This window comes from Pongo pygmaeus, chromosome 18 (assembly GCF_028885625.2).
Source record: "Pongo pygmaeus isolate AG05252 chromosome 18, NHGRI_mPonPyg2-v2.0_pri, whole genome shotgun sequence".
In the NCBI taxonomy this organism is placed as follows: Eukaryota; Metazoa; Chordata; class Mammalia; order Primates; family Hominidae; genus Pongo; species Pongo pygmaeus.
In genome coordinates this window covers 4,956,239-4,978,460 of record NC_072391.2, presented here as the reverse complement: position 1 = coordinate 4,978,460, position 22,222 = coordinate 4,956,239, and the positions used below count along the sequence as shown (strand labels likewise).

Genomic DNA, 22,222 nt, shown 5'->3' with positions numbered 1-22,222 from the left:
TCAGCACTCACGTGATGGGAGAGTTTCGTAGGAGCTGTGAGTCCCAGGTGCCTGCGTGTGCTGTGATGTTATCTCATGCAGTCCAGTGCGGGGGGACTCCCATGATTCTCCTTTTTTTGTTTTGTTTTGAGACAGAGTCTCACTTCATTACCCAGGCTGGAGTGCAAGGCACGATCTCGGCTCACCACAGCCTCTACCTCCCAGGTTCAAGTGATTCTCCTGCCTCAGCCTCCTGAGTAGCTGGGATTACGGGTGTGCAACACTACGCCAGGCTAATTTTTGTATTTTTAGTAGAGATGGGGGTTTCTCCATGTTGGTCAGGCTGGTCTTGAACTCCCGACCTTGTGATCCACCCACCTCGGCCTCCCAAAGTGCTGGGATTACAGGCGTGAGCCACCGCGCCCGGCCATGATTCTCCTTCTGTAGGTGGAGGAACTGGCACTGGGAGCATGAAAGCCTTGCCCAGGTGGCAGAGCCAGCTTTGGACCCAGGTCTGACTTCCCGCCTCACTCCCCTTGCCTTGACAGACACAGTAATTCAGAGTTGAACTTGGAACAGAGTTTATTTTCCATCACTATAAAACATTCTCAATGAGGTTACTGGCATTAAAAAGGTGGGAGAAAGGGAAGAAAATGTGGTTGAAGAAAAAAAAGCCTTGGCTCTTGACAGCTAGGCAGCCACAGCGGAGGCCGCCAGGCTGCAAGGGCAGAGTTTGGGGGCAGAGCCCGGTTCTGGCTGCACATGCCCCGGAACAGAGGGGGCAGGGGAGGGTCTCTGTAGGTGGGAGAGGGCCTGGGGGCTGGGAGGCAGCCTGGCCTTGTGCCCTGCAGAAGGGACCTCCTGGGACTTTATGGAAGCTTGTTTTGCCTTTGACTTGTAACGAAAATGCCTCTCATTATTGGGAGTGGGGTTGGGTGGGGGTCCCCAGTGGCCAGATCACGTGGGGTCTGGAGAGCAGACATCTGTGGCCCTGATCCTGGCGGCCAGTAAGCAGGGCCTGTCTTTTGCCTGGTACAAGGCTTGATGCGAAGAGACCCCTGCCCATCCTCAGCAGCATGGCAGCCAGGGGTGAACCACAGGGGAAGCTGGGACACTGGCCCAAAGGCCCGGCGCCCTGCTGTGCTGCCTGAGCCCATGGCACCATGGGGCCCAAGGTGGTGATGATTTCTCTGCTCTTCCCACGGGGCAGGCAGCGGGACACATCCTGGAGACAAGGTTGGGGAGACAAACAGGTGCCCAGGTCAGGGCTGATCATAGCAGTTACAAAAGCATCCTGTGAAGACGGGGCTGCAAGACAGTGCTGACAAAGGAACAGGACCCAGGAAGACCAGGCATGTCCTGTGGAGGGGCCGGGTCTTGGCAGGGGGCAAGCAGCTGTCCCCAGTTCTTGCTGGTGATCAACAAGTGAGGCCGCTGCTCCATTCTACACAGGACAGCATTTCCAGGGGTTTCCAGTATTCTGTCTAGATTCACGAAGGTCAAAGGCCTTAAGAATCTATGTGTGCCTTTCTATCTTAGGTAAAGAAGAGAAAGAGAAAGCAAATTCTCGTTACTCCTCTTTCAAAAAGTTCATTAAAAGCCAGGCTGGCAGCTCACACCTCTAATCCCAGCACTGTGGAAGGCCTAGGCAGGAGGATTGAGAGGAGTTCGAGACCAACCTGGGCAACACCGTGAGACCCGATCTCTACAAAAGAAAAAAAAAAATTAGCTGGGCGTGGTGGTATGCACCTGTAGTCCCAGCTGCTGCGTCTCGAAAAGAGAAAAAAAACAGGTGTATTAGATCTGTGTGGGTAGGCATGCGTGTGTCTTGTGTGTTAATTTAGGTGCCCAAAATAGCAAGTATGTAGGAAGCCAGAAAATAAGGCTTAGGTCTCTTTCAACCCTAAAATCTTCTAAATATGTTTTACTTCGTTTTTAAAAAGACCTTATTGATGGAAATAATAGATGCCCGTTTAAAAAAATGCAGAAGTGGAGAAAGATGAAGAGCCTCAGAGTCCCGCAGAGAGCAGCACCCCGTCGTCCTGCTGTCCCTGCCCATCTCCCTCAGAGGACGAGGCCCCTTTATCCCAAAGCTGTTGTCACAGGTTACATACAGATTTGTATCTGCATCCTTGCTCTAAGTTCATGTACCTGTGACTGAGCTCTAACAGGGTGGGCAACAGTCCAAAGTCTGAGGGTCCCTGCCTCTGGAATGCCCCTGCTAGTAGAAATGCAGGGACAACAAGGGGACACCGGGGCCCAGGGTCCATGGCAAGTCAGCCCGCCCCCGCCCACTCCTGGGATCCCACTACCTGAGGCAGCTATAGTTGCTCCAGAGGAGGCATCAGGGCCTCCCCGGCTGCCCCTGGCTCAGGAGCATCCCCCAGGGCTCTGGGCCTGCCTCTTGGGAGTCGGGCCTGGGCACTCTGCCCCTTGGCACAGAGCTTCGTGTGTTGCTTCCTCCCAGTTCCTGATCCAGCTGTGTCTTCAGGGGCCTGAGCCCTCCCACCCCCGGGCCCCTTGCTGGCAGGGAGCTCGGGCTGGGCTGTCCCCTTCTGAAAGGCCCTGAGCTGCTGGAGAAGCTGGCTCTTCCTGGTACAGCTCCTGTGACACAATGAGACCAAACTCACTCAACCCCGTGGGGGCCGCACCTCCCAGCCCTCCTTACTGAAACAGGAGAAAAGCAGGTGAGCCCAGCTCCCATCAGAGTAAGAATGCAATTCAGGCGGCCCATCACTGCTGCCACTGCTGGGACCCAGTGGACATGGGCAGGATGATGGAAGCTGTGCCGTCCCCCTCACCCTGTGCGGTGGGTGCAGCAAGACCTCACCACAGGCGGTAAATGTGCCAGGTGGAGGGCTTGCTGCAGAAAGCAGAGGTGGGACGTCCGCAGGTGGTGAGAGGCCCCTTGGTGGTTACCGTAGCCCCAGGGAGGAAGGAGATGCCCCCTCTGTGTCTCCCAGAGCTGCCATCTCTTCCTCCTCCTCCTCCTCACTGTCAGAGGAGCTGTGGCTGGAGCTGCAGGGAGAGAAATAGGTTTCTGGATGTGCCCACTCCACCCGGTGTTCCAACTCCTGTTGGGGCTTGAAGCACTCGGGCTTTGCTGGTGACCCAATGCAAGAGGTCAGCAGCCACACTGGAGGCTGGTGGACGTCCTGCCAGGAGGTGAGGGCAGGTGTGGGTGATGCCCTCCAGCCTAGACATGTTGGGCTCTATTGCATGGAGCCCAGCACGAGGAGGTGTGCCTCGTGCCCCTCTTCCCTCCCTGCAGGGACCCAGGGGGACTGTAGGCCAGACCCTGTTCCAGGCTAAAAGCACTTTCCAATGGAGAATTGATCCAAGCCTTTTGAAGTCCCTGTTCCTCCCCACTGGGATCCACCAGAGGCTTTGTGAGGTCAACAGGCAACTCTGCAAAGTAGAGGCTGGTATGGGGTAGTCACTGCCCTCCGGACCTTTCTGGGGACAGGTGGTCTGGTGGCTCCATCTGCCGCAGGTCAATAAAGATGGTGGGGGCCTCTGTGTTAAGCCTCATGCCCTGGGCCAGCTGCAGGCCTGGCCCAGCCTGGGAGCCCGGCTTCCTTGAGGCACATCTGAGATGAGAAAAGCAGGTGTTGTGGAGTCAGTTCTCTGTGATAACTCTGTGACCTGCGCTGGGTTTGTCCAGTCACAGTGCTCGTGGCTGCCACCCAGTGAGTGCCCACTCTCTACCGACGGGCACATTAAACACATTTGCTCTTTACTCTTCAGAACAGCCTGCGAGATTTAGGCCACCGCTGGCCAACAGAACATCCCTAATGATGGACATGCTCTCTATCTGTGGTAAGTGTAGCCACTTGCCACAAGTGGCTAAGTTTACATTTAAGCCAGTTAAAATCCAATGAATAAAAAATTCAGTTCCTCAGTCACATGCACCACGTTAGGTATTTAATAGCCACACACGGCTAATGGCTGCCATAGTTAACACTGCAGTTCTCTCCATTTCTTTTTCCTTTTTTTTTTTTTTTTTTTTTTTTGAGACAGAGTCTTGCTCTGTTGCCCAGGCTGGACTGCAGTGCCGTGATCTTGGTCACTGCAACCTCCACCTCCTGGGTTCAAGAGATTTCTCCTGCCCCAGCCTCCCAAGTAGCTGGGATTACAGGCATGCGCCAACATGCCTGGAAAATTTTTTTGTGTTTTTAGTAGAGATGGGGTTTCACCATGTTGGCCAGGCTGGTCTCGAACTCCTGACATCAGGTGATCTGCCTGCCTCGGCCTCCCAAAGTGCTGGGATTACAGGCATGAGCCACCACGCCCGGCCAGGTCTAGCCACTTCTGTTAGGTACTTTTGGTTTCCAGGCACAGAAACACACTGTTGGTCAGGTGAAAAGGGATTCACTGGTTCTCAGATTCCTCAAGTGTGGAACAACCAAAGTGTGGGGAGGGCAGGCATATAGAGGGGTCTTACGGGACCCTGGGGCCCTGCCTCCACCTCTTCCTCTCCCAGCTTCACTGCAGCTTGCCTTTCTCCCTGTGGCAGGACAGGTGGCTGTCGCCCTTCCACCCCTAACAGAGACACAGAGATTGAAAAATCCCACGGCTGGGGTCACATGCCCAGGGCTGGACCAATCAGCTGTGGCCAGAGGGGCAGGGTCACGTGACAACCTTCCTACTCTCAGGGAGGAAAGGAGGGTTCCCACTGGGTTTGAAGAAAGAGCAGATACTTTAGGGCTTGAGTCCCAGCCCTGCCATTTGTGGCCAGGGAGAGTCAACCTCTCTGAGCCTTGGTTTCCCCATCTCTAAAATGGGGATGACAGGAACGACTGCCTGATCAGATGCTTGAGAGTGACTGAGAAAATGCACATGGAGTGCCCCGCCCTTGGTAGGCCCAGTCAGTGCTACAAAACCATAGGGCCATTCTAAAGGACCACAGGAGCCAGGCCTGGCTACAAGTCCCACCTGCTTCCTGACTCTGCCTCGTCGGTGTCCTGGGGGGTGTCGGCAGGCACCTTCTGGGCACAAGCAGAGGCCTTGGACTGTGTGGTGCACAGGAGGGCCAGCTGTTCCATGAGCCTGTTGTGGGCGCTTGGCACCGTGTGGTCTGAGGATGGCCAAAGGAGAGGCTGATTAGCGGGGACTTGGCCCCACTTGTGACTTACAGCAGCTCGAGCCTCAGGACCCCTGGGGTCTCCGCATGTGAATGGACCTCGGGCTCCTCCACTGCCCCCCCGCCCAGCCCTCTCCCTACTCAGCCCTCTGAGGACTCCACCTCTAGCTCAGCAGGGCTGAGGGGGGCAGAATCTTTATGAGCAGGGCCTGTGGCAGCAGGGCTTTGTGAAGTAGGAGTGACGTATTTTTAAGTTTATCCCACTTCCTCGCACCCCAGTCCCACTTGTCACAGGTGATCATAATGAACAGTTCTGTGTGTTGACTTAAAAAAAAAGTAACAATAGGGTCATCCTCTATAGGTTTTTTTTCAACTTCACTTTTTTCACTTTGTATATTACATGCTTCCATGTTAACCTACGGAGATCCCCTCATTGAGCCGCAGTGTATTCTGTGCTAAAACGATCTAGCTGGACTCCTACTGAATATGGGTTGTTTCCAGCTTTTCAGATTTTTAAACAACACTGCAGCAAACATCTCTGAACACACATCTTTACCTACTAGAGTAAGAGTGTAAGAAAGATTTTCTAAGTGAAATAGTTTGATCAAAGGGTTATGTGCCTTTAAAATAGAGAATACATTCGGCCGAGCGCATTGGCTCACACTTGTAATCCCAGCACTTTGGGAGGCTGAGGCAGGTGGATCCTGAGGTCAGGAGTTCGAGACCAGCCTGGCTAACATGGTGAAATCCCGTTTCTACTAAAAATACAAAAAAAATTAGCCAGGCATGGTGGCGCATGCCTGTAATCCCAGCTACTCGGGAGGCTGAGGCAGGAGAATTGCTTGAACCCAGGAGGTGGAGGTTGCAGTGAGCCGAGATCATGCCATTGTACTCTAGCTTGGGCAACAAGAGTGAAACTCTGTCTCAAAAAAAAAAAAAGAAGAGTACATTCTACCCTACTCCCCTCCACAAAGGGAGTGCCAGTTACACACACATACACACGCACACACATGCCCTCCAGAATGGCTGGTTCTCTACCTCCTGCCTTATGGGGTTTGAATTACAAACCAACAAAATGTATTTAACATAACATGGGCTGTCAGTCACAGGGGAGTCTTTGCTTTGGGACCAGAGGCGGACGCGCCGCACCTGCCCTGGCTCCTCTGCCTCAGACCTGCCTCCCCTCGCCTTTGTGGCCTGAGTGGGTAGGGAGGGGTTGGAGAACTTTCATTTTATTTGCAGGACTTCCCAGAGCAAAGCCATGAGTGTAGTGACAGTGGTGACATCCTTTGCCTCCCTTTCTAAATGGGGAGGCCAGGGGAAGCAGGAGTGTGCTTAGGAGCTGACTGTGCACAGAAGTTGGGGCTTCCTTCCCCCAGGAAGGAGGAGGAAGGAGGAGGAAGGAGAAGGAAGGAAGGCCAGCCAAGGAGGTGGGGAAGAGGAGATATAGGTTATGGGGTGGTGTGTGGAGGCCTCTCCTTTGTCCCTAGGACCTGGCCCACGCCTGGCACATAGCAGGCGGTCACATATATGTTGAATGAAGTCTTTCGGGGACTGGCAGCATGAGTGTTCAGGGCAGGGCCAGCAGGGAAGACATGTGTGGGCTGCAGGACTGTCTGTGACCAGCCTGCAGCCCTCTGTGTCTGAGGGGCCCAGGAAGGTGCTGCTTGTGGGGATTCACATGGGCTCCGTTGTTCAAGGTCAGACCTTGAACTTGGCGGTGGTCAGCTGCCCACCACACAGTTCCAGGTGCACGATTTCCCTGGTTGTCTTCTTGCCCCGCCAGACTCTGAAGGATGTCATCCAAATCCCACGCTTCAAGTTGCTGAAATCATTAAAACCAGTGATTATGAGGATGCTGAGGGGTCCCAGAGGCACGAGTACCTGCTTCACAGCTGCTGTGACCCACAGAGATGGTCACAGGATGTTGGGGGTAGAAATCAGGAATTAAATGCATGACAGAGTTTGCAAATGGGCTGACCCCACCTTTCCATTACAGATTGAACGCCTCCGTTAAGGTGGGTCTACACTTTGCCACCTCCTTCCTATGCTTTCTTGGGGATCAGTACTTTACTTTTGTTTTTCGCACAAAGATGTTGTCTGACCTGAAGGAAACCCTGTGTTGTTGTTTCATTTTGTTTTGTTTTTGAGACCGAGTCTCACTCTGTCGCTCAGGCTGGAGTGTAGTGGTGAGAGCTTAGCTCACTGCAACCTCCACCTCCCAGGTTCAAGTGATTCTCCTGCCTCAGCCTCCCAAGTAGCTGGAATTACAGGCATGCGCCACCACACCCAGTTCATTTTTTTTTTTTTTTTTTTTTTTTTTGTATTTTTAGTAGAGACGGGGTTTCACCATGTTGGCCAGGCTGGTCTTGAACAAACACCTGACTTCAGGTGATCCACCTGCCTCTGCCTCCGCCTCCCAAAGTGCTGAGATTACAGGCGTGAGCCACCACGCCCAGCCTAATTTTTGTATTTTTAGTAGAGATGGGGTTTCACCATGTTGGCCAGGCTGGTCTTGAATGCCTGACCTCAAGCGATCCATCTGCCTGGGTCTCCCAAAGTGTTGTGATTACAGGCATGAGCCACCGAGCCCAGCCAAACCCTGTGTTGTTTTCAGAAACACTATTTAGGTTCATACAGCTTCACAATGTTTGGAGGTTAAAAAATTTTGTTCTTTTAAGAATCAAGCTGTTCCAGGCAGGAGCTAAAACTGGAAGGCTTGGCAGTGAGCACTTAGGGGCAGAGTGAGTGTGAGGAGGAGGGAGGAAATTAATCAAGAATTTGTGTTTATCATATGACCTTTCAACTCTTTGCAGCCCTCTAAGTGGAGAAAAATAAGTTTTTAGGTGAGCAGAAAGAATGGTTGATTTAAACAGTAGTAAAGATGACTTCTGTGTATACCTGGTGCCAATTTTCTCTAAGCTGTTAATAAAAATTATCCAAAATGTGTAAAACCAAGAAGGTGTGATGGTTACTTTTCTGTCCAGTAGACAAGATAACTCCTCTAGGACATGAATGTGACAAGCGTATCTCTGCATTCCTCTCTTTTTCCCCAGGGTTTTACAAAGTCCCAATTTTTTTTTGAGATGGAGTCTCGCTCTGTCACCCAAATTGGAGTGCAGGGGCGTGATCTCCATCTCCTGGGTTCAAGCGATTCTCCTGCCTCAGCCTCCCAAGTAGTGGGACTACAGGCGCGCACCAGCACACTTGGCTAATTTTTGTATTTTTAATAGAGTCAGGGTTTCACCATGTTGGCCAGGCTGGTCTCGAACTCCTGACCTCAGATGTTCCTCCTGCCTCGGCTTTCCAAAGTGCTGGGATTACAGGCGTGAGCCACCACACCTGGCCAAAATCCCAATTTCTTATGATCTCATTAAACCGGCGCTGTCATCCTGCTGGTTCCCTCATGAATGCACTAAATACAACTTTTTAACAGGTGCTCACTAGTTTATGAGAATGAGGGCTTTCATATTTTGAGATAAGGCTTTGACAGAACCAGGTTCTATATTTTAGATATGGCTATATGTATTTATGAACATCCTTGGGAGTGGAACTCCTTTTTTCTCTCTCTTTTTAAATTTATACATAATTTCTTTCTTTCTTTCTTTCTTTCTTTTTTTTTTTTTTTTTTTGAGACGGAGTATCTCTCTGTCACCCAGGCTGGAGTGCAGTGGTGCGATCTCGGCTCATTGCAAGCTCCACCTCCCGGGTTCACGCCATTCTCCTGCCTCAGCCTCCTGAGTAGCTGGGACTACAGGCGCCCGCCACCACGCCCAGCTAATTTTTTTTTTTTTTTTGTATTTTTAGTAGAGATGGGGTTTCACCATGTTAGCCAGGATGATTTCTTTTTTTTTTAGAGATGAGGGTCTCACTGTGTTGACCAGGCTGGTCTTGAACTCCTGGGCTCCCGCCTCGGCCTCCCAAAGTGCTGGGATTACAGGTGCGAGCCGCTGTGCCTGGCCCCCTTTTCTCTCTTTAAAGAAGGCAGGCCCTGCTTGTTCTGTGTTCTTGTTAACCCTTCCCCAGGATGTGCTCTGCTGGGACCCTCCACCCCTCTACTGAGACAGGTACATGGAATGGGCCTAAGGTCCTAGTGGGCCAGCCCTCAAGCTGCTTCTAGCCCCAGTGCATGGGAACAGCGGCCATGCCGCAGGTAACAGGCCTGTGAAAGAGCCAGGCACGGGGAGGCACCTACCTGGAGCGAGAGCACTGGTGGTCCCTCCGGAGGCTCCACAAGGGGCATTTTGGATCTGGGAGCTGACTCCACAGCGTGGCAGGGCGCCTCCTTCACCCCGCCTTGGTCACTGCTGGTCGGGCCGCAGGCATCTCGGGTGACTTTCTGGAGGATGTCCTTCTCTATCATCTTCCTTCTCTCCTGTCGGAGGGCCCGGCGGTTCACAGATTCTTGTAAGGCGGTGCTGGGGGGCTCTGCCTTTGGGTCTCTTTCATGGCAGGAGAGAGTGGCTTCGGCCTGTGGGTCCCAGGGAGGACCCTGGGATCCTTTGGTGTTGAAAGACAGGCTTCCAAGGTCGCCTTCCAGCCACCTGGGGGTCTCCTCGGCCATCCCAAGAAGAGCGCTGACCTCACCACAGCTTTCAAAAGGCCTGCCAGCATCTCTTCCTTCCTGAGAGGATGCATCCTTTGTCCTTGTGTTCTGCCTGCTCCCAGGTTCTGTGGCCAATTCTGCAGGCACCAGAACTGGCTGTCAAGAAAACAGGTATGTTCAGTTAGCATCCTCAAAAACATGCTTCAGGGAATGTTTTTCATAGTAAAATATGTAGATTTTTTTTTTGAGGTGAAGTCTCACTTTGTTGCCCAGGCTGCAGTGCAGTGGTGCGATCACAGCCCACTGCAGCCTCGACTTCCCTGGCCCAGGCAATCCTCCCACCTCAGCCTCCCAAGTAGCTAGGATGACAGGCACATACTACCAGGCCCAGTTAATTTTTTTTTATATTATTTTGTAGTGACGGAGTCTCTACAACATAGTTGGTCTTCCAGGCTTGTCTCAAGTTCCTGGCCTCAAGCTATCTTCCTGCCTCAGCCTCCCAAAGTGGTGGGATTACAGGCATGAGCCACTGTGCCTAACCTCTTTTAACCATTTTTAACTGCACACTTCACTCTACTAAAAATACAAAAATGAGCCAGCACAGTGGCACACATGTAATCCCAGCTACTTGGGAGGCTGAAGTGGGAGGATCGCTTCAGCCTGGGAGGTGGAGGCTGCAGTGAGCGGTGAGGGCACCATTGTATTCCAGCCTGGGTGACACAGCAAGATCCTGTCTCAAAAAAAAAAAAAAAAAAAAAAAGACAGTTGGAAAGCTGCTGTTGAATACGGGCTGGCTAAAGACAGCACCACTGAGATATCCTGCTATTTAAATATAAGGCTAGAGTGGAATGTATTGTTACAGCAATGAAACAATATTTAAATTATCAATAATGATAATGTTGGGGCTCAGAAATTGATACCCCAAGCTGGAGTACAAGCCATCCTTCCACCTCAGCCTCCTGAGTAGCTGGGACCACAGGCACACCACCACACCCAGCTAATTTTTTAGTAGAGATCCCACATTACAAAAAAAAAAAAAAAGAAAAAAAAAAAAAGAAAATCATCCAGAAGAGTTTCTGAAGTAATTGATTGTAGAAATGAAGAAGCAAAATAAAATCACATGGAAATTGTTCCACCTGAACCCACCAGAATTCTTAGCCACCCTGGGGATCTCTCGTGTGGGATTATTTCAAACCTAGGTCTAGGAATGGCTGGGCTGATGGGGGATTTCCTTCAAGGTGATGGGCGGGGGCATGTCCTGGTTCTGGGAGATGATCTGGTTCGGTGCCCATGCCCTCCCATTCAGTAGGTTAATGGTTCTCAGCAGAACACCTGAGAGAAGTTACGCTGGAGCTAGGCCCCGCCTCCATTTTGGAAGTGGGTTAGTGCCTCTACACTGTTTTCTTTTTTTTTTTTTTTTTTTTGAGACAGAGTCTTACTCTGTTGCCCAGGCTGGAGTGTGCAGTGGCGTGATCTTGGCTCACTGCAACCTCTGCTCCCCCGGGTTCAAGCGATTCTCCTGTCTCAGCCTCTGGAGTAGCTGCGATTACAGGCACCTGCCATCATGCCCAGCTAATTTTTGTATTTTTAGTAGAGATAGTGTTTCACCATGTTGGCCAGGCTGGTCTCAAACTCCTGACTTCAAGTGGTCCACCCATACTGGCCTTCTAAAATGCTGGGATTACAGGCATGAGCCACTGTGCTCAGCCAGAAATGGGGTCTTGCTGTATTGCCCAGGCTGGTCTCAAACTCCTGGCCTCATGGGAACCTCTGTCTCAGCCTCCAGCACTGGCAACACAGGCCTGCGTTGGCACGCTTAGTCCACATTTGCTCATTGTCTCCTGGGTTGTCCCTCCCACGAGGTCCAGCTTGTGTGCTTGCTCAGGCACTGATGGGCCATCTTCCTCCCTCCCACTCCCCACTGTAGCCTGTAGCAGTTTAGTTTAGCAGTTTAGTAAACCAGAGTTCCTGTGTACTCGCCAGGTGCTGGGATGAGCCAGGTAGCCATGAAACCAGCTGGGTTAAGGGAGAGACATTTAGGACAAGCAGTGATGACAATGGCCAGAAGCTATTCAGGATGCCATGGTAGAGAACAGGATAGGAGTGATCAAGAGGAAGAGAAGGGTCAAAATTGGATGGAAAATCAAGTCTACATGCCCGCCCTAAGGTGCTGGGCTCGCCAGGAGAGGGAGGTGCGTGGATGTTAGATTTTGGGCATCTGAATACCTTGGGTTGTACGTGGGGGGGGAAAAAGGACCAGGTATCGTGGAAATGCTAAACCAGTGGTTTAGACCAGTCAGTTTAGACTAACAATGCACACACACAGGTGTACACTCTTCTGTGTCCCACAGACCTCAGGAAGGGACTCTTCAGCTGCAGCGACCCAGGCTCTGGACTTGTCGCCATCAGCAGGATCTTCAGCCAGCTCCTCCGACAGGTCTGGAATCAGGGAGGTTTGGTTTCGCTGGAAGATGAACAGCTCCTCTTCCCCATAGTCCGACTGTGGACAAATGAGAGGGCTTTTGAAGGACAAGGTAGCAGGCAGAGCCCTGAGGGCCTAGCCACCCCCCGCTCTCCACTCTCACTTCCAGCCCAGCCCACCCAGCCCGTCCAGCCCTGCTGCTCAGGAGCCTGGGGGAGATCTGGTTCTATCCCAGTCAGCCTTGCCATGCGCGGCTTCTTGCCACTGTTTAGAAATCGGCTCGGCAGCACCACCTCGTGGAGGTGAGATTGGGGCTCCTGGTTCTGCAAATACCTCGCATACAGCAGGTGCTTCATTAATGCCTCGTGTGACATGAACAGGGCAGTGAGGTGGTAGCTGAAAGAGCAGGGTCCAGCCCTCCCCATCCCCTGTGACCCTGAACCATCACTTACACAGCTGAGTTTGTCTTCTTGAAGGGGCTGGGGCTCATACTCTCAAATGAGACTGAAGGTGTGAAAACACCCTGAGCACTAAGGCATGGGGTCCCCTTAGGTAGTCCTCAGCCTCGCCATGCACTGGATGACGTCTGAGGTCCCTGAAGCTCTGTTGCTGGTGCCCAGGTAGGACCCAAACCCAGCCCATGCCTTTTAAAACCGTCACATTGTCTCTTAACGCCCAGTGCCAACCTGTGCACTGAGCAGCCCCCCGCCAGGAGCATCTTTAGCAGGGTCTTACACCTGCACCTAGGGCTATTGGTCTGAGCGTCTTTGAGGGCCATTTCAGGGACCCCAAATCACAAATGCAGAATCCCTCGAAGGCTTATCACAATGCAATGGAATTGTGCATTCTCAGTGGGTGTTCTGGCCCTGTCCTGCCCTGAGAGAGTGGAGAATAGCAGAATGGAAAGGACAGAGCTTCTGCATCGAGTTGACCTGGGTTCCAAGTGAGCGCCAAAAACTCCACTGAAAGGGTCTCCCAAAATGCTGAGCACCAATACCCATGCTCAGAGATGACAATCAAGGCAGAAGAAAGAGTAAAGAAGGAAATAAGCACCCAGAAAACACAACTTTGAGTCTGGCCATGTGATTTAAAGTAAAATGACAACAAACTGCACAGGTCAGTGGGAGAAGTCTTCAGAGAAGTGCTCCAAAGCTGTCCTGGCCAGTGTCATGCCTGCTCTGGTAGGAAGGACAAGGCATCCAGGGAGAGAGTTCTTGCTTACCAAAGAGGAGTCTGAGTCCAGAGATGGGAGCTGGTCTTTGACAGCCTTGAGGATGGCATCCCAGGGCCCCATCTGGGAGGCCCAGGGAGAGCCCAGCGAGGGTGCCATGCCTTCATCGTTGGATGCCATGAGGGCCCAGGCTTCCAGATGCCTTCTCAGTGCACCATCATCCGAGGAGCTCTGTGGGGCACACAGGGTGATGGAACAGGGTCCAGGCCACCGAAGGTCAGGAGAGCAGGGGCTGCCCTACCAGCTGTAGGAGACCAAACAGGCTGGCAGGCCTCACCACCTGCCTCAGTTTCCTTCTAGTTATGCAAGCTCCTGTTAGTGCCGGTGTGTGTGTGTGTGTGTGTGTGTGTGTGTGTGTGTGTGTGTGTGTGTGTGTGTGTGTGTGTGTGTGTGTGTGTGTGTGTGTGTGTGTGTGTGTGTGTGTGTGTGTGTGTGTGTCCCCACTCATGCACACATGTGGAGCCTGCAGGTATATAATGTATATAGTGATATATACATAATAATATACAAATATATGTATTGATATAATTATGCCTATGTAGATATATGTACATGTTATATAGAATGCCATATGTATGATATATGATATATAGGTATATTTTATATATACCCCATATAACATAACTATTCTCTTCATTTCATAGGCTCAGGGTGTTTAGTAAATAGTAACAGTGGACTCTGAATCAGGGGGAATTTCAAGTCCTACTACCCTTTGCTGCCCTTTACCAAGGAACAGAAGACACCTTGCTTTTTTGTTTTGGAGACAGGGTCTGGCTTTGTCGCCCAGGCTGGAGTGCAGTGGTACAATGATAGCTCACTGAAGCCTCGGCCTCCTGAGCTCAAGTGATCCTCCCACCTCAGCCTCCTGAATAACTGGGACTACAGGTGTGTACCACTACATCTGGCTAACATTTTTATTTTTTGTAGAGATGGAGTCTCCCTGTTGCCCAGGCTGGTCTCAAACTCCTGGCCTCAAGTGATCCTCTTGCCTCAGCCTCCCAAAGTGCTGGGATTACAGGCATGTGCCACCGCGCCTGGCTAACAGTTTGGAGTCACCAAGTGATTTTTTTTTTTTTTTTTTTGGAGTCACTATTCTGACCAGCCCCTGCATTTGTATCTTAGAGTCTTAAAGGAGATGGTCCTGTTCTTCAGGGGGCTGGGGAGCTTGAGCTTGAGAGCTGGGGGGTGAGGGTCCTCTAGAGCCAGTGTCAGGAGAACTCTGCAGCTCGAGAGACCGCTGTGGCTTTGGCCCTGCAGTCAGTGCCCCTTCATCACCAATCAGGGCAGCGGCAGGAGATGTGAATTGGGGGCTGCTTGCTTCCTCTGTACTTCTGGGGCCAGGGCAGGTGCTTGGTGCACTCTGAACTGGGAGCAGCAGGTTGGGGACGCATCTGATGCACACACCCAGCGGGTGTTTTTTGTAACTAGAGCTCTGTTCCGCAATTCAGGGAACAGTATTTCTTAGGGCAACAGAATCATCAGGATGAAGAGGGCCTCCAGAGACTCTGATAAACTCTTCAGGCGGACAAGACAATAGGGGAGGGAACGGCATTACCGGCAGAAGGAAGAGCATGTACAGTGGCTCAAAGGAATGAACCGCCCAACAGGTTTAAGGGAAGAAAATGTCAGTTGCTGGAATCTCCGGTGAAAACGGACCAGACAATGCAAGGCCCTGAACGCCAAGCTGAGGAGCTCGGCGCATCCAGAAGGCGAAGGGGAGGCTCAGAGCCGTTTCTGAATAACGGCCTTCCGGCTCCGTCGCGAGGTGGGTTTCTCAGCTGCAGCCTGTTAGCCCCGCCACAGCCCCGCCCCGGTTCCCAGAGCCCCGCCCCCAGCCGGCCGGCCACGAGGCTGCCGGTTGTTATGGCAACCAGACGCCAACAGCTTCCCGGGTCAAGCTTTTAAATTTTAAAGCTATGGAAGTGGAAAGCCCATCGCTCCTCCTCTCACTCACCCCCAGCCCGTATTTCCCCGCGTTTTGTTCAACTCTCTGCAGGCGCAGCAGGCTCGAGGCCCTCACCTCAGGTCTCTGCCTCCAATCCCCGCGCCGTCCTGACAGCGCTATAAACAGCCTCCAGCGCGTCACTCCGGTCGCGTCCGCCCCTTGGGCCGCGCCGCAGGTACACAGGCTGTCCCCTTCTTCGGCACTCTCCCTCTCAGGGGAGCTTTACATTACTAGACTGCCTCCGCGTTCCCCCCACCCGCCCCGCTCCTCTTTCGGGCCTTTGCGCGTCCTGCCTCTCCTGCAATGGGATTGGTTCCCCTGGAGGGCGGGGGCGGGGCAGGACAAACACCACTAGCTCATTGGCTACCGCGGGCATCAGACAGCGAGCCGGGAAGCTGACCGGAAGGTCCGGGTGCGGGACGTGTGCATTCCACGGCGCCCGGGAGCTGTGCCGGTGCCGACCCGCGAGCTTCCCGGCGTGCTCCGCGCCCTCCCGCAACTACTTCCGGGGCGGGTGCCGGGGGCGGTGGCCCGGCGAGGGAGCGTGGCGGCGAGCTGCTCGGGGGGTTGGCGACGGCAGCCCGAGGGCGGCGCAAGGCCTGAGGCCCAGCACAGGTGGGTTCCGCGGCGGCCCGGCCCCAGCAGTTGCCGGCACCTGCTGCCCGCCTAGACCCGGCGCTCGGGCGTCCCGCGCTGCACTTGCTCGCCGCGAGACTGGAGGACCGAGCCCCCACATTTTCTTTATGTGGTTGTGGCGTCGGGACAGTAATGCCCAGTGCGCCGTAGCGTTCCTGTGGGGATGTGGCCGGGGGTCGTCGGGAAGCGTCACTGCCGTGAGTTACGGGTTTGTCTGCCAGGGACCGCCCGGAGGCCAGTGAGCTACCTTTGCGATGCGGTTCCACGGGGCGAGAGGGGGTGCCTGGGTGCTTTCACAGACCTCCTCTGTGGGCGTGACAGTTACCACCAGCATCACATTTGTTAAGATTTTTAAAAATTTTTTAATTTTTGTGGGTATGTAGTAGGTGTATATATTTATGGCGTATATGAGAGATTTTGATACAGGCATGCAGTTCGTAATCACATGTAAAATGGGGTCTCCATCTCTTCAAGCATTTATCCTTTGTGTTACAAACAATCTGATTATACTCTTTGAGTTATTTTTAAATGTGCAGCCGGGCGCGGTGGCTCACTCACGCCTGTAATCCTAGCACTTTGGGAGGCCAAGGCGGGCGGATCGCCTGAAGTCAAGGATTCGAGATCAGCCTGGCCAACATGGGGAAACTCCATCTCTACTAAACAAACGAAAACTAGCCTGGCGTGGTGGCTCACACCTGTAATCTCAGCTACTCGGGAGGCTGAGGCAGGAGAATCACTTGAACCCAGGAGGCGGAAGTTGCGGTGAGCCGAGATCACGCCGCTGCACTCTAGCCTGGGTAACAGAGTGAGACTCCGTCTCAAAAAAAAATAAATAAATAAAATAAATAAAATGTGCAATTAGATTATATTGACTATAGTCACCCAGTTGTGCGGTCAAATACTAGATTTTTTTTTTTTTTTTTTTTTTGAGACGGAGTCTCGCTCTGTCGCCCAGGCTGGAGTGCATGGCGCGATCAAATACTAGATCTTATTCATTCTATTTTTTTTGTATCCATTAAGCATCCCCACCCTCCACTACCCTTCCCAGCCTTGGTTACAGTAGAAGTAACCGTCCTTCTACTCTCTATCTCCATGAGTTCAGTTGTTTTGATTTTTAGATAACCACAAATAAGTGAGAACATGCAATATTTATCTTTCTGTGCCTGGCTTATTTCACTAAACATAACGATCTCCGCTTCCATCCATGTTTTTGCAAATGATAGGATCTCGTTCTTTTTTTATGGCTGAATAATACTCCATTGTGTCTAAGTACCACATTTTCTTTAGGATTCATTGTAAAGATAACAGATACTTAGCATTTTCAGAATGGACAGAACCAAAAAGTTGAATGAAAACTAAAACGTCTTATCTCGAATGCTACTTTACACCACACCACTCGGGATGGGACGTTTTAGTTTTCACTTCAGTGTTTTTTTGTTTTTTTGTTTTTGAGACAGAATCTCGCTCTGTCACCCAGGCTGGACTGCAGTGGTGCGATCTCGGCTCACTGCAAGCTCCGCCTCCCAGGTTCAGGCCATTCTCCTGCCTCAGCCTCCTGAGTAGCTGGGACTACAGGCGCCCGCAACCACGCCCGGCTAATTTTTTGTATTTTTAGTAGAGACGGGGTTTCACCATGTTAGCCAGGATGGTCTCGATCACCTGACCTCGCGATCCGCCCACCTCAGCCTCCCAAAGTGCTGGGATTACAGGCATGAGCCACCATGCCCGGCCCAATTTTTGTAATTTTAGTAAAGATGGGATTTCACCATTTTGGCCAGGCTGGTCTCGAACTCCTGGCTTCAAGTGGTCCGTCACGCTTGGTCTGGTTCTGATTGTCCTTCAGACGTCTGGAGGTGTCAGATATGCAAGTCTCCAATAAATAGAGAACATGGCCTCACCCTGCAGGAGGCCTCTGGAGTGGAAGAGACATGCCCAGTGAAGGCTTGAGGGAGGTATGGAAGGGACTCTGAACTGACCCTCAGCTCATTTGGTTTCTTATCCAGGCTTCATTGGCCAGGACTGTTAGGGTGGGATTCTCACCTGCAAAGTGAGGGAAGGGGACTGCACGATCTTGGGCTCTGCTAGCTGAAGAGGTGGTGGTTCCAGGAAGGAGGGCTTTGCTTGCCCCACCGCACCTACACACACTCTTCACCAAGGGCCTGTGAAGTGTTTGTCCCCCACATTGGTGGCTTGTTTCTTTAGCCATCTTGGCTGTCACCTGGGGCTTGGAAGCATTCTTTAGTAGAAACTGAGGTCCTCATCGCATCTATTAACTACCATAGCACCTGTACAAGGCCTTTGTTTTCGCCTTTGCTCCCTTTCCTACTCTTGTTTCCTGGCACTCTTGTACCTAAGGATTCTACTAGGAAGCTGATGACTTGGCCTTGATTTGGGGATTCCTGGTGTGCCGTTACCCATGTAGGCCCATCTCGGGGAAAGTGTCACCCCACCAGTTCACTGGCCTGTTATATTTCCCCCCCATAGCTCTCTCTTCAAAGGATGCCTAAGTGGATTCCTATTCAGTTGACCGTTGCTGCGTGCCACCAATCACATCCTGGTTTCTCTATTGGGGAGTTGCTTTCTATTTTTTTCAGAAAAATTTATTTTTTCTTTTTTGAAATTTTCAATTTCATAACCATTCCAGAAAAATTAATTTATGTTTAAAATTTACAGGCCAGGTGCAGTGGCTCATGCCTATAATTCCAGCACTTTGAGAGGCTGAGGCGGGTGGATCACCTGAGGTCAGGAGTTCGAGACCAGCCTGGCCAGCGTGGTGAAACCCCCGTCTCTACTAAAAATACAAAAATTAGCCTAGCATGATGGCGCACACCTGTAATCTCAGCTATTCAGGTGGCTGAGGCTCAAGAAGCCCTTAAACCCAGGAGGCAGAGGTTCCAGTGAGCTGAAATCACGCCACTGCACTCCAGCCTGACAGAGCAAGACTGTCTCAAAAAAATAAATAAAATTTACATACAGTAAAATTCATTTTGGTGTTCAGTTCTGTGGTTTCCTAAAGGCATGGAGTCACAGATCCACCGTCACAGTCATACAGGTCTATCGTCCCCCAAATTCCCTCTCTGCCCCAACCTCCAACCCTTTAATTTTGCCTTTTCCAGAATATCATGTAAGTGAAATTATACAGTAGGCAGGCTTCTTCCATTTAGCATAAAGCATTTGAAATTCATTCATGTGTTGCATGTCAACTGTTGGATCCTTGTGTTTAATGCTGAGTAGCATCCATTATACGGATGTGCCACCGTTTGTTTATCCATTCTTTTATGTATCATAATAGCAGCCTTTTTAGATATGTCCCCATTAGACAGTGAGGCACTAGGGATTGGAGTTGCTAAGTAGCAGAGCTGCTTTTTTGTTTTTTTTGTTTTTTTTTGGAGACAAAGTCTTGCTCTGTTTCCCAGGCTGGAGTGCAATGGTGTGATCTTCGCTCACCGCAACTTCCGCCTCCTCAGTTCAAGTGATGCTCCTACCTCAGCCTCCCGAGTCGCTGGCCTTCATGCCCGGCTAATTTTTGTATTTTTAGTAGAGACGGAATTTCACCATGTTGGCCAGGCTGGTCTTGAACTCTTGACCTCAAGTGATCCACCCACCTTGGCCTCCCAAAGTGCTGGGATTACAGGTGTGAGCCACCGCACCCGATCCAAGCTGAATTTTGATCAAACCCCAAATCCAGGGTTCTTCCCCACCACATCAAGGAACTGATTTGGTTAAATAACCCAATTAGCATTTCTTTACTGCCCATCCAAGAGGTTGTCAGGTTCCTAGAGTTGATGGAAAATTCTCTTTTACCTGGTGCCTGCGGATGGAAGGAGGAGCAGGTACTCCACAGTTAATGCCTCACTATATGTGCTCCTCTTTACTGGTGTGGTAGCAAGCTCACCAGATTTAGCATGGATGGGACTGCCCAAACCATATATTATTTCAGCAAATAAATTTGTCTGAGTTACTCCCAGGGTTGACTGCATTGGGTTATCAGTCTGCTAGTGCAGTGGTGTAGCAAGGGCAGGACCAGCCTGTTTCATGCCCTGGAACAACCAGCCAGGAAAGATCTAACCCTTGGGCCTTCCTCCTCAGTGATGTCTGAGCTCAGCGATGAAGCCAGCGAGCCGGAACTCCTGAACCGCAGCTTGTCCATGTGGCACGGGCTCGGGGCACAGGTCAGCCGGGAGGAGCTGGATGTCCCCCTGGATCTTCACACAGCTGCTTCCATCGGCCAGTATGAAGTGGTGAAGGAGTGTGTGCAGCGGTAAGAGATCTCGGGGAACTTCCTCTCACATTTTGAGTAGCGCAGTGATGGCTTCGGATCCCACGTGATGGGGCTTTGCACACAGTTGTGGATGTTTAATGCGTGTAGAATAGGTTAACCTGCTTATCTCGGGCAGCTGTCAGTAAGCATTGATGCTGAGCCCTGACAAAAAGGCAGTTTTTATTCCTAGGAAGAAAAAGAGGGAGTAAACTTTGATCAGAAGCTTATAAACAGTCATTCTTTAACCAGACTAATTTTATTCACTAATTGCAGAAATGCCCAAACAAACAAGCAAAATAAAAATAAAGACAGAAAGTGATGGCCTGGCGTGGTGGCTCACACTTATAATTCCAGCACTTTGGGAGGCTGAGATGGGTGGGTCACTTGAGGTCAGGAGTTTGAGACCATTCTGGGTAACATGATGAAACCCCATGTCTACTAAAAATATAAAAGTTAGCTGGGTATGGTGGCATGTACCTGTAATCCCAGCTACTCAGGAGGCTGAGGCAGGAGAATCGCTTGAACCCGGGAGGTGGAGGTTGCAGTGAGCTGAGATTGCGCCACTGCACTCCAGCCTGGGCAACACAGTGAGACTCTGTCTCAAAAACAAAAACAAAAACAAAAAAAATAAAAAAGAAAGTGATCCCTGGCCTTCTTTTCCCGGAGGGTTCATTCGATCCCTGTGATCCCTGTTCCCCTCTAGCTTCTGCCGCAGAGGAGGAGAGAGGCTGGGCTTTTAGTGCCTCTGGGGAATGACCTTCCGACCTCACTGCCCACCTGCCCTTTGCTAATCTGTGTACAATAGTTAGAGACAATAAAAAGCCCCTGGCAGGGTCCATGGCTGCATCTTGCCCATAGTAGGATGTGATCATCTTGTTTTTGGAAAAGGGTCGTCTCCTCACTTCCACCCCCTTATGTTCCACACACAGCCTAACTCTGTCTCCTGGTTCTCATTTGATATTGTGGTGCAGCGACCTCTCTCCCTCTCTCTGCGTGCCTCTTCCAGTTCCCAGTGAGCCAAAGTAAAGCCTTGCTGAAGCCCCAGGTCTCCGGTACCCAAGTTGTGGCCCTCCCTTAGACATACCCAGCCCATGGAGCGCCGGTGCACCTTGGTACAGGGTGGTCTGTTGCGCTCCCTCCACGGGAAGCTCTAGGCATAGGCAGCTGGGTATGCAGTCAGTACGGCCCCTCACAGGGTCACGTTTGGAATTCTCAGGCTCTTAAGTCTTTGGGTGTCCTGTTAAGATGCAGAGTCCAGAACCGCTCCGCAGAGGAGCAGGGGGAGACGTTTGTGTTGTGATGGGATTTCGACACTAACTGAGGCGGAGGCTTGCTGACAGTAAGCACAGGATGGGGCCTGAGGTGAGCTAGGGGCATCAGAAGGGAGCAGTGGGGCTGAACGAGGAGTGGTGAGAGAGCCCCAGAGAGACGCTCTGCTGTTGTGTAAAGGAAGATAGTGTTAGGACGAGCTGGGTGCATTGGAGCCCTGCTGCAGAGGCATCTCCATGCAGCTCCCCTGGCCAGGGGCTGCCACTGAACCCTGGTATCAGGACCTTCTGGAATGGCTGCCCAGGTGTGCATCCCAGAGTCACTGAGGGCTGCCAGGCAATGGAAGGTAGTTGCCTGGTGTGGTCTAATATGGGAATCCCGGCCAGGCGCGGTGGCTCACACCTGTAATCCCAGCACTTTGGGAGGCCGAGGCGGGCGGATCACGAGGTCAGGAGATCGAGACCATCCTGGCTAATACGGTGAAACCCCATCTCTACTAAAAATACAAAAAATTAGCTGGGCGTAGTGGTGGGTGCCTATAGTCCCAGCTACTCGGGAGGCTGAGGCAGGAGAATGGCGTGAACTTGGGAGGCGGAGCTTGCAGTGAGCTGAGATCACGCCACTGCACTCCAGCCTGGGCGACAGAGCGAGACTCTGTTTCAAAAAAAAAAAGAAAAAAAAGTGAATCCCACAAAAGGGACAGATCCTGGGGTTCAGTCACCAGTTGTTACCCCTACTGCAGGCAAGAACTGGGGAAGGGAAAGAAGGCCTGTGGGCGTTAACCGTGTAGGATCCCAGGTAACCATGCAAGTGGGTATTATTTTAAATGTGACTCCCTTGTCCCAACCCC

At 51.7% G+C, this 22,222-nt stretch overlaps 2 protein-coding genes across 15 annotated transcripts in view; one reads left to right on the top strand and one right to left on the bottom strand.

The window, feature by feature from the left end:
* Positions 1-545: 545 nt before the first annotated feature.
* DNAAF8 (dynein axonemal assembly factor 8) lies at positions 546-15,473 on the bottom strand. 8 transcript variants are annotated; one of them, XM_054452593.2, is made up of 10 exons: positions 15,216-15,473; positions 13,253-13,432; positions 11,962-12,108; positions 9,258-9,764; positions 6,770-6,887; positions 4,915-5,056; positions 3,432-3,569; positions 2,899-2,997; positions 2,292-2,583; positions 546-1,204 (listed from the first exon to the last, which is right to left on the bottom strand). In XM_054452593.2, the coding sequence occupies exons 2-9, from the start codon at positions 13,379-13,381 to the stop codon at positions 2,301-2,303; spliced, it is 1,563 nt and encodes a 520-aa protein (XP_054308568.1). In that variant the 5' UTR covers positions 13,382-13,432; positions 15,216-15,473; the 3' UTR covers positions 546-1,204; positions 2,292-2,300. The 8 variants fall into 8 exon arrangements, with proteins under 8 accessions (XP_054308568.1, XP_063510865.1, XP_054308569.1 ...); XM_063654795.1 differs by having other exon boundaries at positions 13,253-13,505; positions 15,282-15,473; XM_054452594.2 differs by having other exon boundaries at positions 15,282-15,473.
* Positions 15,474-15,624: 151 nt separating this feature from the next.
* The window catches only part of ANKS3 (ankyrin repeat and sterile alpha motif domain containing 3), a 39,077-nt gene continuing 32,479 nt past the window's right edge, over positions 15,625-22,222 (top strand). For 2 of the 7 annotated variants that reach the window (XM_063654782.1, XM_063654781.1), the window contains exons 1-2: positions 15,627-15,821; positions 19,932-20,103. In XM_063654782.1, the coding sequence (XP_063510852.1) occupies positions 19,934-20,103 (170 nt within the window). In that variant the 5' untranslated portion in view covers positions 15,627-15,821; positions 19,932-19,933. Of the gene's footprint in view, positions 15,822-19,931; positions 20,104-22,222 lie in introns of those variants that run through there. The other 5 variants (XR_010124377.1, XM_054452590.2, XM_054452589.2 and 2 more) reach the window with 5 other exon arrangements.